The following is a 14127-nucleotide window of genomic DNA, read 5'->3' as shown; positions in this document are numbered from 1 at the left end:
AGGCGTGATTTAACCCATAACCACCCTGGCGGGTTTTCCTTTTTAAGGTGTTTTACAGATCACTTAAGTTAGGACGTTAGGGGATTGTTACTGTTTTATTTAGCGCCTAAAGCAGGCAGTTTTATTTAGACTGGCCCACTGTATATCGTGGTGTCAGAACGTAAGTAAGGTGAAATCGTTTACCTGTTTTCTGCACAGGGTGTTTATATAGTAGGGCGGAGGAAGATGGGACACCTTTTCATTATATTTTCTCTTCGCATTTGGTGGTAAAGAAATAACATTCAAGGAATTATGAAACCGTATCCTCAAATACTCCAATAGACCATTGTTAATTGTTTAAAACACGCTCAGGATATTTGGATATTATGTGCTAAAGGTGTCTCGTCTCCCCCCACCCTACTATATTTTACAGAGTCTAATTCTAAACCTGTTTACCTGATTTGATATGAACCAAGTTAGTAATGTTACAAGGCAGCCGCCTGCAATACGTTTATCTGATGCTCATAGAAATAGCTAGAAGTTGCTGTCAGTTAAGGGCAGTGTCTTAATTAGGATGCCCGGCAGAAATGGTGTCTGGTGTCACTATCTAGTGGATCGAACGTGGGCCAACACTTTAGTTGGTTTAGGGTTAATTTAATAAGATTATTTTCCTCAAACTTTTTATCAATAAAACGGCCCATTTTAACCATCCAGAGGAAAGTAATCTATTTAGACAGTTTTAAAAGCCACGTTTGGATTCATTATTATTAATATTAACGTATATATTAATAGGTTTAATATTGTGTATTTACTAATTAAATAAAACCTTTATTTGGACTACAACAATTTACGGGCAAACTGAGTGAATGAAAGACCGAGTGGGCGAAATAACTGAACAAAATGTTATGAAAATGAAGTATTTAAAATGCCGGGCAAAATGGCTACAGATATAGTGTTATGAATATCAAGGGCAAAATGACTGCAGAGAATTCTGAATAATATACTAGGGTGGGGAAAAACGGGACCCTTTAGCACATATTGTCTAAATATCCTGTTATCCTGATCGTGTTTTAAACAATTGACAACGGTCTATGGTAGTCGTGAGGATACGGTTTTGCGATGCTTTAAATGTTTTTTGTTTGACCAAGTAGTACCAAAAAATTAGGATAAAAATGTAGGTGCCCCATCTTCCCCACCTTACTATACAGTTTTAAAATAGTGAATAAACAAACACAACTGGTGTTTTAAACACAAATTGTGTTTCAACGAAGAGGAGCATCTACAAATACGGTTGGTACCCGAATCTGTATCTTTCTCTTTTAACCATAGCGGTGGGCTTGGCGCATGGGCCAACGTCTATGTTGGGCATAGGTCGTATCGGGCTTCCAGCGCCGTGCACAGGTGTATTTTCCGCGACTTGTGTAATATTTTTGTCAATTTTTACCCCCCTTTACTCGTGCACAGCGCTTTACTGTTTTGTACAATTTTCGTCACAATTTCGTTGTACAACTTTTTTTGTGTGCCTGGATGGCAACCCAGAAAATGTGCCACCACAGGGCAGGTCGCGCATAGGTTTAGTTGGTGGCACATTGAAGATTTCGGTACAGATGCTGGTCTGTACCTGTCCTTTAAATGTTTTCTTTTTATTGTTTGTTCAGTATCCATGCCCAGCCCACCAAATCAATTACTTTTACAGCTTAACTTAATAGGTTATACCAAGTTTAACAGTAACATCCTACAGGTGTCCCAGTCCTACAGGTTTAACTCTATTACGCGTTAACTTTTTTACAGCAAGGTCTTTACTTTCTTACGCGTTTCCTTCCGTTACGCACTCAAATAAACTAAAACAGATTCAAATATTTTTTATCCCCCAAGTCTTATTATCTTAAAAGGTTTTCTAGTATAGAAATAACAACAAAACCAACTGTTCGACGAAAAATGATCTATATCAGAGTCCGTATATAAACATGTTTGCGGCTATGAGCCACTTACGTGCTCAATAAGAAAACCACCAACGTTGATAAGTGGAACTGAAACGCACAAACGTATGCAACTAACTTTGGCTAAACTTATTATTTAAATTGTTGAATAGCTATTTTTGTGCAGTACATACTAGTGCGTATGCAGCATGTCTAAGAGGACAGGACAGGGAAACGTAGGAAGTAGGAACTTCATTTTGCACAAATGAGAAGTTATGATTTCTATGAAAAACAAGAAAATCATGTGAAACATAGAAAGAACAAACTTATTTGTTTATTTATTATAAATCAGAATTTCAGAACGACTTTTCCAATTTGTAAATTTTAGTAAACAGTTTACCCATATTCGTAACGTTTATGTACATTTACACTCCATCAGTTTTAACAGAATAGACAGGTTTATTATAAGACAACACAGGGTTATAGAAAAATTAAATTTTGAGCAAACCTGCACGAGTTTTTATATTTCTTCTTATTTTAGATTCTGGTATTTAATATTTATAATAAAAGCTAAAATGAAGACGTATACTTTTAGCCACTATGGTATTATTGCTTGGATTTTCTGTTTAGGTAAGTTTATATTTATGAACAATCATTTAGTTTTAAAGTTATTTCTTATTACGAAAAATAGTTTTATTCTTATTTTTACGGTAAAAAGGGATTTGGCAGTGTTTTAACGTCAAAGCCTAAAAATTAACCATCAACCTCTAATAAATTGGCTATTTTTTCAGTCTGTTTATTTTTATTGAATTTTACCAGTTTACCAGCAAATTTTTCCCGATGTTTCAGATCAAAGACCTAAAAAAACAATTACCCAAAATAATTCTGTCTCATTTTTTTCAGGTCTGATCTCCACAATAAATGGGCAATTATACATTGTTTCCAAACCAGATTCCATTCAAATATCGAGTGAAGGAAATAATATTAATGGATATGATGTCCCACAAATTATTAATTATATGATGGGCTTTTCTTCAGATATGTCAACTCAGTTACAGGGTATTTATCATTCATATTATATTACTGTGAAATAAGATGGGACGTAGGAAACCAATGGAACATATTTTTCCCTGATTATATGTTTTCTAATTGTGTTTAGTTGATTACAATTTGTAATGTTCTAGTATATATTCAATAGTGTAGCTTTGAGGGTAGCTAAAATCACTTTAATATTTTTTAAATTTTACAAAAAATTGAGCAGGCTGTTTAATATTTATTGTATATAATAAATGTGTATATATTTTTAAAGGTTTGATAAAGTATGACATATTCGACTCTCCTTCTGCTAATCTACTGATTAACATTGATCTTCCAACTGATGTTTCATTTGCATTAAATGATGTAAGTTCTAACTGCGGTCCGCTAGTACATAGCCTATTTATATTAAACTTTTTTTTATTCATTTATAAGTGATTACACCTCGTTCAAGGCCTAATCCATAAATTGTGTATTTTTAGTTTGCTGTAAAATACGATAAAGTTTCAATGGAGGATGATAGGGTTACATCAATGGAACAACTCAATAAAGCAATCACATCATTACCATGGAAACAACAATCTGTAATTGTTGACTTAGTAACAGATGTAAGTAATAATGTGTATGTATTACAACAAAGGGCATAGGCTATCCAGGAGTTAAAAAAGGGGGCAACTATATTTTGAAACATGCTCGTAAACCATATTATGTGCAGTTTAATAAAATATTGTTTTTTCACAAAAAAAAAAGGGGGGGGGTATATTTACTATATTATAGAAATTGTTTACATTTTAAGGTTTTATTAACTATTGTTTCAACATTTTCTTCTTAAATCCATTCTCTTTGTTTTTTTATTTAATTTTCTTTAAAGAGGAAAGAAACATTTTTAGGTTTTATTATAGGCTAGTATAATATAAAGGCCTATATGTTTTGTTTTATTATTTTTAGGAAATTGTATATTATATTTATATATTTGTTTTATATTGTATTTTTATATGTTTAATGATAAAGCAATCCTTTATTACAGAGTGGAAATACCAGGAATCCCATATTTAATGGGTTAGCATTCACCAATGATGAAATGATGCACCGTTTAGCACTTGATGATTCACTTGTTAAAACTTTCCCCTCTTGTTTGAACCAAACTAATGTTATTGATCAATCTTTTTATGCTGAGATTCAACTAATGCAGGATATCTTGGACAAGGTTATTTTTTTACATTACAGATATTATCATTTATATTCTCTAAAATGTATGTATATAGCCTATATAATAGAATACTATGTGCAACTGTAAAGAATTGCAACAGTTTGAACTTTAAACTAATATAAATTAAATATATATATTCCTTTTTATTTTTTGGAGGGGGAGTATAAAGTTATAAAATAAGCAATCTAACGTTAATATAGTTCTATTAACATGAGCTAAATGAAAATATGTAACATTAAATTTCTTTCGTATGTAAATATTTCTGTATTTTTTTGTAAATTTATTTTTTATTGCAAAATTTTTGATTTGTAACTTGTTACAATTGGACATATAATAATTGCCTAATTTAGTATTACAACAGGTTAAAGCTCACCCCGAGGTTTGCGTAGATGGTACACCTGATTCTTATAACTTTGTGTTGACCTCATTGGAAAATTTGAAACAAGTTTATGGAGTTGACTCGTGTCAAGTTAGATCAGCTATTAGTATATTGGATGCATTTATTCCTAAGGTAATTGGTAGTCTGCTATGTCTATATTTTGATAAAAATACTGCTATATGTGGTACGTTTAGTGGGTACTAGGGTACTTTGATTTATAGTAGGGTGGGGTAAAATTTGGACATGTTTTCATTCTCTTTTTTTGTGACATTTGGTAGTAAACAAAGCGTATTTACAGAATCCTAGTCACTCTAAAACAGCGTTGTTAATTATTAAAACTTTGATTAGGAGATATGGGATATAGGGCTAACAGTATTCAATCTTACCCCACATATATCACTATATATTATCTAATATTGTTAAAACTACTCTATATATCTGTAAGGCCCAATTATTAATGTTAGTTGTCGAAAAATGCCCAAAGGGGATTTTCAGCATTTCCAAAGTACAATAACAAATCTATTTGGTCAACTTTAAATATTATAAAATAATAACTTTTTAAATAAATTTCAGTATGAAAAAAACACCCAAAAATTCTTTTTTTTCAGTTTGTGAAGGAATTCAAAGATCTTTACAACAATAACATGCTAGTTGAGGTTAACATGGTTGTTGCTCCTCATACATTCAATGCTCGTTATACACGAGCAGTTGACGATGACACAAATATTAACGGAACAGTTGTCCCTACCTCATCACAGTATTCAGCCATGCTAAATATCGGTATCTGGTTTTCTGTTGTTTTTGTTTTGGCCGTGTATTTTGCCGTGTATGTAATATGGGTGATGGATCCTGGTAGTGATAGCTTAATATACAGAATGGCTACACAACGTATTAAAAACGAATAAAACACAATTTTTGGCGATTTTTTTAATAAAAGTATAGGGCTCACTTGATAAAATCTATAAAGTAGGTTGGGGAAAGATAGGACACCTTTTATTTTATATTATATATTTTCTTGTCCTGTTCAGTAGTAAACAAAAAACATTTAACCAATTATAAAACCGTATCCTTACGACTTCCATAGAACGTTGTTAATTGTGTAAAACAGGAACAGGGTATTTGGATATTATGTGCCAAAGGTGTCCCGTCTTCCCCACCCTACTATATTATGATGTCATAACATGCATTGTGGATTGTGTTTTACATTGGTGGATCCAGAACAAAACAAATGACCTTGCACATGATACTGTGTTTTGGTTTTGTGTAGAAAACATATGGTTCTTTTATATTCATAGGCGCCAAACTTTTCAAAATACAGTGTGCTGTATAATGTAAATTCAGAAAAAAATATAATGGCAATTTTGTCCTTCTTGACTGTAATGTTTCTTAATTATAAAAATCAGGGGTGGCCTTGAACCCTCATCACCCCACGTTTTGCGCCTATGATAGATATTATAAATCTTGCAAGAGTTGTACACGTTCCCATATTATACTGTGTTCGAATTTGTAAAACGTCCACAAAATAATTATTTAAGTACGTAAGTAAGGTGGGGTAAGATGGAACACTATTTGATTCTATTTTCTCGTCCCATTTGGTAGTGAACAGAACATTCAAAGAATTATATATTATCCGTACATCCTCACGACTTCCATAGGCCGTTGTTAACTGTTTAAAACACGATCAGAGTATTTGGATATTATGTGCTAAAAATGTCCCATGTTTCCCACCCTACTATATAACATGTAACTTATAATTAAACGTTGTTGTATATTTGGTTGTAAGTGTGCAATAAACGTATTTGTGAAATCACGATTTTGAATAAACATTGTAGTATGACGTCACACCTATGACGTCATTGTGACGTAGGATCAGGTATTGTGCGTGACCCCAAGTAACCTCAATGCATTTAAAGCGGCACTTTCTTTCGCGTCGTTGGAGTCGTATGTACCAATAACGTTACTACATACGATGAAACTTTGCTTTGTGTCTTTGAGGCATTTGCTTGTGACGACACAATCGTACATTGTTGGAACTTCTACGTTCAGATTAATCTGAAAATGAAATTCGATTGGTGTGTCACTTTGTTTTGGTTGGACATTTTGGGATCCTGTAAACTACTTGGGATACTGTAAACGCCTATATCTCATATTTCCTAATCTTTTTTAAACAATTTGCAAGAGTCGTGAGAATACGATTATACAAATATATGAAAAGAACGAAAAAGGCGAATAAAAATGTGTCCTATCTTACCCCACCCTACTATAACCACATTTCTTACTTCTCGTGTATGAGGAACAACCGTGTAGCCCCATTCCCTCGCATATGCTTCCAATCTTTCCATGTAAGGTGTATGTGTTTTACCATCTGACACAACACCGAGTTTATCCAACATTTGTTTTGCTGCTGTTTCGCTCGATGCCAACATTGAACGCTGCGGCTGCAGAATAAGTCAATATATGAATATATATGCAACTTGCTCTCCTCGTGTGGTGGGAAAACTACAGTCGTTACTCGTTATAACATGGTTGTTTTGTTTTATTCCTCTCGTGCCCGCTTACGAGTTACCACGCATGCAACTTAGTGAGTAATTGTTTTTTTAGTATGTGTATGGATAACAATTAAGGTAACCAGTTCGTGACCACTGGGTTAGAACAGTCATTAGGTGTTTTGCCCAAAAGTACATACACCCACAATGGTGGCAGCAACGAGCCTTGAACCTGTTCGCAACAATTGACTTACGAAGCTTTCAGTTTCCACAATATCAGCATATACAATATATTTGTCTTGTGGGTCTGGTATATCATCGGGTCCATTGCAATATTGAGGCATACTAGAATCGGTGAGTGAGTTTCGAAGATATGATCGGACCGTGGAACTTAAGATTTTTTGACCGGTCCTGTTATTTTCTGTTTGGTTCGTGTAATACAATGGAAGTGTCCCACCTCTTTGTAAACAGTATTCGTTCAGTTGCTCTGTAAAAAATAACATAAAATATATTTTTATTTATCTCTTTGAAAACAATAGTGAAAATCCATTATAATAGGGTGGGGGAAGATGCATGACAGACCTTTGCATTCCATTTTCTCGTCCCATTTGGTAGTAAACAAAGAACATTCAAAAAATCTTGAAACCGTATCCTTACGACTTTCATGGACCGTTGTTAATTTTTTAAAACACGATGAGGATATTTGGATATTGTGTGTTAAAGTCGTCCCATCTTCCCCCACAGTTGTAAACTTTACTTACGCTTTGCGTTTTGCGGCGTTGTAAAAATATTTGCCTCTGCTAGAACGCTGTTGGCGGCCATGCTTTCGGTGATTGAAACCGTATCGCATAATAATGAACTGTATTTCAACTGCGAAACATAAACTATATCTTTAAAAGACTCCACGACAAAAATTATAAAAAAAAAAACTAAAAATTTAAACAAAAAATGTATAAATCAAAAATGTGTTTCTAAAAATGGTCCTAACTTGCCCCGTGTCCCGACTTAACCCACCCCGCCCTACTATACCTCAATAAAGAGTTCATCCTGCTTGACGTCTGTCCGTGCTATGGAGTAGTTATTAAAGAATTGTATCAACGTAACAAAGCATCTATGTGACGCAACAAACGTATGAAAAGATGGTGTTTCTTGGTGGATTTCTTCGCAATAATCTTTAAACAGTTGAACGGGATCGCTTATCGTTTCTGGGAGTTCTAACCCAAGATTTTTTAAAACCTGTCGAAAAGGGATACCGTTATAATAATGAGTATATAGGTTTATGAAAATCATGATCGCTGGTTTATTCTTAAAATTCGTTGCGTGATATTCAAAGTTTGTTACGTCATAATCAAAACCTCTTTCGCCGCTGTCGCTTCTGCGTCTTGTTCTGTAGGTTGCGGCTCAGGGGTGGAAACAGCAAAATTTGACACAAAAGTAACTTTTGAATGATATCGAGAATTTTCATCCATTGTTTCGTCATAGGAGGCTCCTTTGTTTCCATTCTAGTATTATAATTCAGTTACCTTTAAAAATACTTAAAAAAACATAATAGTTTTAAAAAAAATACAATCATCCACAAAGTAAAAAAATACAATCATCCACAAAGTAACATACTTGGTAACTCGTAAGCTGGCACGAAGTGTATGAAACAGAACACCCGTGTTATAACGGGTAAAGTAACCGACCTGGCTTAATAGAAATGTTTGTAAAATGTTCTGATACTTCGTATTACTTCCGCCACCGCCGCCGCCATTTTTCTTTTTTACATCTGAATCTTTTAAACTTGCCAACATTGTTTCCACCAGATTCTGAAGTATAGTAGGGTGGGGTAAGATGGGACATGTTTTTATTCTTTTTAATTTTCGCATTTGGTAGTAAATAGAATATTTGCAGAATTATATAACCGTAGTCCTGTGTCTCTACAGCGTTGTTAATTGTTTAAAACATGATCGGAAAGTATGGGATTTATAGGTGATGCTAACAGTGTTCAATATTACCATGTAGTGCTATAAATAAAATATAGTAAAAACAAGTTAATACAGCTTATGTGTAAGCATATATACCGCTTGTACGGGGTCGAGGTCGTTTTTTCGTTTCTTCATTTTCACATTATAATTTTCGTCCTTTTTTCTTTTCGTACCTTTTTAATACACATATAAGGTAAAAATGAACAGAAAAGAAACTAATCAATGACAGAAGTACAATTTGTTTCAACTTAACTTAAGTTAAATACCTAACTGTCTTTTGGGTTTTACCATAGCGTTTAACGACTATACTGTTGATTAAATGTAACATATTTGTACTCGCGTGGCGGAGCAACAACGGTCGTTATAACACAGTAAGTGTTCCGTTTCGCACACTTCGCGAAAACACATACACGCCAAATGGTAGCGGATATGAGCCTTGAACCCGTATTCTCTGGGCTGGGCGAACTAACCAATACCATACCTTGGCACCGGACAATTATTTATATATACCTGTTCCCATTAGGACATTTTCGCTTTGACATTTAGTTTGACATCGACTTGAAGGGGTTGGTTTATCAGCAGATTTCTTTCGTGTGAGTTTTCTTAGAATTCTCTGCCATGTACCTTTACAGCTAGTCGATGGTGGCTTCTTTTCACTGCGGTTCATGCATTCTTCGAACTCGTCCACTTGTTTGTGAAGGCTGGTCACCTGAAACGCAATAAATGTTTTTATAGATTCAGCGCCCTCAATTTGTCGTATGCTAAAAAAATGAGCGTAAAATAACTCAAACTTAGCCGATTTAAAGCGTATATGAGATAAAAATGTCCAACGGACTAAACTCGTCAAACATTAATCCTGAATGCAAAACAAAAAACTTAATGTTATTTTAAAACTTATTCTTTGTAACTTGATTTAGGTTAAATTTATGTGTAAAAAAACTAAAAGTATCCGTTTCAGAAAAAAAATCAGTAGTTTTCGATATATATAAATCATATCACCAAGATCTTGTATTATTTATAACCAAACTAACTTTTGAATCCAAATGATCAAGTTGGTTTTCAATCTTCTGTTGAAACTGATCGCAAGCTTTGTTTAATGTTAACGCTTGTTTCGAAACGTTGACGAAATCTCGTGTAATATCGTCATATAAGTTGCGAAGCGAGATCAACTGTGAAAAGAGAAAAATGAACAAATGAATCCTCGCGTTGCAGAGTAATAAGGCCTATATAATGGATGTTCTTTTTTATACACTTTGTCTACTTTTACGAGTATATAGACAAATTCGAAACATGGTTTTCCATATGGCTGACAATTTGACAACCTAATAGTGACCCCTGGTTTGGAGCATTGCTATTACTTAGAACCGATGGTTTATACACCACACAAACATTACATTTTTAGTTGTAAAAAATTGTTTAGTCATTCAGTGGCCTCTCAGTTGTACAGAAAAAACCTACAAAGTTGTACATACGCGTTATAACAATTTATTTAATCACTGTGCTAAAAATGGTGTCGTTTACCTGAGACTGATTCGCTGAAACACAACGAGACAACATCGCGTTTTCTTCGCCAATAAACTTGATCGTAGTTTTTGTATAATCAGTTTTCGCCAATCTGTCTCTTATCTGAAAAAAATTTTATATGTATATATACAGAACTATGTAACCGTAGCCCCGCAACTTTAAGTTAGCATTGTTAGTTGCTTAAAACACGATTAGGGAATCTGGGATTTAGCTGCTAATAATATCCCATCTTACCCCACAGTACTATATGCAACCCGTAGAATAAAGGGCTGAACAAAAAAGTATGATAGATAAAACGTCTAATACTATACTCGTCTTACATGCGTACGGTTTTATACCTTTTTAAATGTTCGTTGTTTACTACTAAATGGAAAGGGAAAAATAGAACGAAAACTTGTCCCATCCCCCCCCCCCCTCCCACCATATCATGACACAACACGTTTTACCTCTTTAAATTCTTGCAACGCTTTGGTCGATTGCTCAAATTGCTGCGTTTCAAGAATTAACCTTTCGTCGTCAAACAGACAAGATATTATACCAAAATATTCTTTCATTTGTTGATCTGTGAACTCGAGTCGTGGGCTGTGCATGGCATTGTTACGCACCTGTGACGTCACAGGCTCAATGTTAACGTTTGAATAGCTGGAACACGTTTATTTGTAAAGGACAGTCATGTGAAAGGAAATGATGTTATGATCATGAGCTTTCGTCTTATGATTGATATATCATTAATCATTAGATGAAAACTCACGAATCGAATGAATGCTTGCAACAGTTAAAGCCACATGGCATAAGTGTTATAGACTTTACAGTTATGACGCGAATCTAGACTTTTATAGAGCCGAAATTAATTTTGAAAATAGATTTGCATCGCCTACGTATACTCTACTATGGGGTAAGATGGGATACTGTATATCATCTGATACTGTTTTGTAGATTTCACAACGTTTTGTTTTAATTTGCGATCATACTCTTATACAATTTTATAAGTATTCTTTGTTTACCTCCAAATGAGAGGATAAAAGAGAATGAAAACGTGTCCCATCCTACCCCACCCTATATTGTAACACTTACTTCCAGTATATTTTTTGCGACATTAATATCTTGTAAGTAACGTTCAAAGTTGCGACATCGAAACATATAACTGAACAAAGCAGAAGTATCGAATGAGGACGAAGTATTGCCGGTACCCGACCTGTAGCCTTGTGACATAAAAACCTGTAATAATAAGCGTTGTATAATGTCATTTATAGTATGGTGGGGTAGGATGAGACATGGTTTTATACTTTTTCGTTCCATTTGGTAGCAAACATAGAACATTTTAACAATTTTAAACTGTATCCCTATGATTCTAAAAGAGCGTTGGTAATTATTTAAAACACGATCAGGAAATATGGGATTTGGGTGATAACGATATATTCGATATGAAGCAACGGGTCAAGTCATAATGAATCGTTTTTAGTGACGTCACATGGGGTATAATCTCACCCGTGCTATCTCCCACGAGCCATCTTCCGTCGGCCATTTTGTAACGTCAGTAAATCGAACTAGGGAACCGGTCGATATCGATGAACGGTGGTTCGACTTCACGTCTTTAATCCAATTGTTTAAAGATGGCGGCACTTTTCCAGATGTTCTAAGATTTTTAAAAAATATAAAAAAATCACAGTATAGGATATGGTAAGATGGGACATTTTTAATTCTTTTTTTTCTCATCCCATCCGATAGAAAACAAAGAATATTTATAGAATATAATAGAATCATAAAACTGTAGCCGAACGACTCTAAAAACGCTGGTAATTCTTTAAAACACGATTGGCAATATGCGATTATGGAGTGCTAACGGTGTCCCATCTTACAGTAAATATAGGCGAGGGTAAATATTAAGTTACGTTTATTCGTTTGTATATGGAGTAGCTAGGGTAAGGGAAAATAGGACACCGTTTTATTCTATTTTTCGTCCCTTTAAAGGGAAAAATAGAACGAAAACTTGTCCCATCTCCCCCCCCCCACCCTACCAAATATGACAATACTACCTTAGTAGCTTAAGTTGTTGATAAGGAATGCACTTCGATCCATATTTAAACAGGAGTTGGTGATGCATTTCTTTCACTGCTTGGTTGATAACGGGGGCGACGTACTCACTTGCAAATCTGTTGATGCATGTTGTGTATTAGTTCAGTAATGTCGTTTCGAATAAATTAGGTTTAAAAAAGGGTTTGATTGTAAATTATAGGCGGTTTATAGTAAACAATGCCTGTGCTTAATTACCAACTATGTAGCTTTTTGGGTGATCGTTTTTTTTCTATGTTTGGCTAAAAAATTAAAAAAATGCAATTGTTCCCAAAGGGTTGTCTAAAATGTCAGCCATACACTACAAAAAAAGGAAATTTCAAAATGTAATCACCCACAAAGTTGCATACGTGGTAACTCTTCAGCGGAGACGAAGTTTGTAAAACAGAACAACCGTGTTATAACGACTGTCGTTTTACGGCCACGCAAGGATTCATTCATTCACTCATTCATAATTATACTAACCTTAGCGCAAGAACAACTTGTAGCCAGTTTTGAAATTGTTTTGTCAGAAATCGGACATCCGTGGATTCTGGTGAATTATCTAAATACCAATTATATATTGTTATATCGGTCTATTTAAAATTTTAAACTAATAAAAAAATCCTTGACGAAGTCTTGCCGAATGGCAGACAAACGTCAGAAATACACTACGTTTTTTGTTATACGAGATGAGCCGCTAAAAGATTATTTACATAATGCCTGGTAGCAGAAGTAACGAAATATTAAAATATTTTTAATTAAGCATATTTACTTGCCTTGGTTTTTTTGAACAAACGTACAACAAGAATTCTGTGAATTTTGGTTGATTTTATCAAACGAAGAAACGTCTTGATGGCTAAAACTTTTTACACCAATACCCGGCAAATATTTCCTACGGCAACCTTGTTTTAATCGGTTAAGATATTTTATATACATACTTTTTTATAACACACATTTTTGTAACAGACATACATACACACATACGGTAACATCAAACACTAAACCTAAGTAAGCCCTACGTTGTGACATCACAAATACCTTTTACGACTCACAGTTGTACATTTAAACAGCTGATATATGGAAGGTGTTAATTTGTGCAATCGTCACATATTTATCGGTCTCAGTTTTTAAACGATGTTTTTTTACTGTAAGAAGTTACGTACAGAAATCCAGACTTACACGGAATATGACGTCATGGACAAATTTTGTTGTCGCATTATTACGTTTTTAGAATACAAATGTGTGAACTTTTGACTTTGTTTTAATTGTCTAACTAGTTTTGTATTGTGGGAATTTGTGAATACTGTACTATTAATCTGTAGTTATATGAGTCAATGTTTTTCGTAGATTTGTAGTGTACTATAACTAGTGAATTATTTAAATATATAACGTTTTATCTCAAATGCCATCTCGCTGCTACCGTAATAGGCGTATGTGTCCTTGGGCAAGACACTTAACCACAATTTATAGGTTGTTGTCAAATTTGTTAGAGGTGAACGCTGTTTTTGTTTTCTTTATGTATGTTTACCTAAAATAGCAGAACGACTATTCACGCGTAGGCAAATGCTCACAA

At 34.2% G+C, this 14127-nt stretch overlaps 2 protein-coding genes across 5 annotated transcripts; one reads left to right on the top strand and one right to left on the bottom strand.

The window, feature by feature from the left end:
* The first annotated feature begins 2370 nt into the window (after positions 1 to 2370).
* Positions 2371 to 6332, top strand: LOC149734216 (renin receptor-like). Its single transcript, XM_089881357.1, has 7 exons — positions 2371 to 2528; positions 2802 to 2957; positions 3208 to 3299; positions 3416 to 3541; positions 3961 to 4140; positions 4505 to 4654; positions 5131 to 6332. The coding sequence occupies exons 1-7, from the start codon at positions 2474 to 2476 to the stop codon at positions 5425 to 5427; spliced, it is 1056 nt and encodes a 351-aa protein (XP_089737483.1). The 5' UTR covers positions 2371 to 2473; the 3' UTR covers positions 5428 to 6332.
* LOC149734215 (uncharacterized) lies at positions 5430 to 13557 on the bottom strand. 4 transcript variants are annotated; one of them, XM_089881310.1, is made up of 17 exons: positions 13331 to 13557; positions 13038 to 13116; positions 12536 to 12652; positions 11988 to 12135; positions 11574 to 11717; positions 10946 to 11104; positions 10497 to 10601; positions 10007 to 10144; positions 9486 to 9684; positions 9072 to 9148; positions 8694 to 8816; positions 8364 to 8510; positions 8038 to 8244; positions 7770 to 7878; positions 7263 to 7495; positions 6802 to 6960; positions 5430 to 6574 (listed from the first exon to the last, which is right to left on the bottom strand). In XM_089881310.1, exons 1-17 carry the CDS (start codon positions 13488 to 13490, stop codon positions 6392 to 6394), a joined length of 2487 nt encoding a protein of 828 aa, XP_089737436.1. In that variant the 5' UTR covers positions 13491 to 13557; the 3' UTR covers positions 5430 to 6391. The 4 variants fall into 4 exon arrangements, with proteins under 4 accessions (XP_089737436.1, XP_089737439.1, XP_089737437.1 ...); XM_089881313.1 differs by lacking the exon at positions 10946 to 11104; XM_089881311.1 differs by lacking the exon at positions 11574 to 11717.
* Between the last annotated feature and the right edge of the window lie 570 nt (positions 13558 to 14127).

The sequence above is a fragment of the Ciona robusta genome, chromosome 7, assembly GCF_009617815.1.
Source record: "Ciona robusta chromosome 7, ASM961781v2".
Classification (NCBI taxonomy): Eukaryota; Metazoa; Chordata; class Ascidiacea; order Phlebobranchia; family Cionidae; genus Ciona; species Ciona robusta.
This window is presented reverse-complemented; position numbering and strand designations above follow the sequence as displayed.

What these genes read in the sequence shown, in the direction of transcription:
- LOC149734215 (XM_089881310.1), bottom strand. Translation starts at nt 13,490, where the DNA reads ATGTATATAAAATATCTTAACCGATTAAAACAAGGTTGCCGTAGGAAA. An exon ending in CAACAACTTAAGCTACTAAG is followed by an intron (nt 12,136 to 12,535) that starts GTAGTATTGTCA and finishes TAAAAATCTTAG; the next exon opens with AACATCTGGAAAAGTGCCGC. An exon ending in TTGTGGAAACTGAAAGCTTC is followed by an intron (nt 6,961 to 7,262) that starts GTAAGTCAATTG and finishes CTTATTCTGCAG; the next exon opens with CCGCAGCGTTCAATGTTGGC.
- LOC149734216 (XM_089881357.1), top strand. Translation starts at nt 2,474, where the DNA reads ATGAAGACGTATACTTTTAGCCACTATGGTATTATTGCTTGGATTTTC. An exon ending in TTGTTGACTTAGTAACAGAT is followed by an intron (nt 3,542 to 3,960) that starts GTAAGTAATAAT and finishes CCTTTATTACAG; the next exon opens with AGTGGAAATACCAGGAATCC. An exon ending in TGCAGGATATCTTGGACAAG is followed by an intron (nt 4,141 to 4,504) that starts GTTATTTTTTTA and finishes GTATTACAACAG; the next exon opens with GTTAAAGCTCACCCCGAGGT.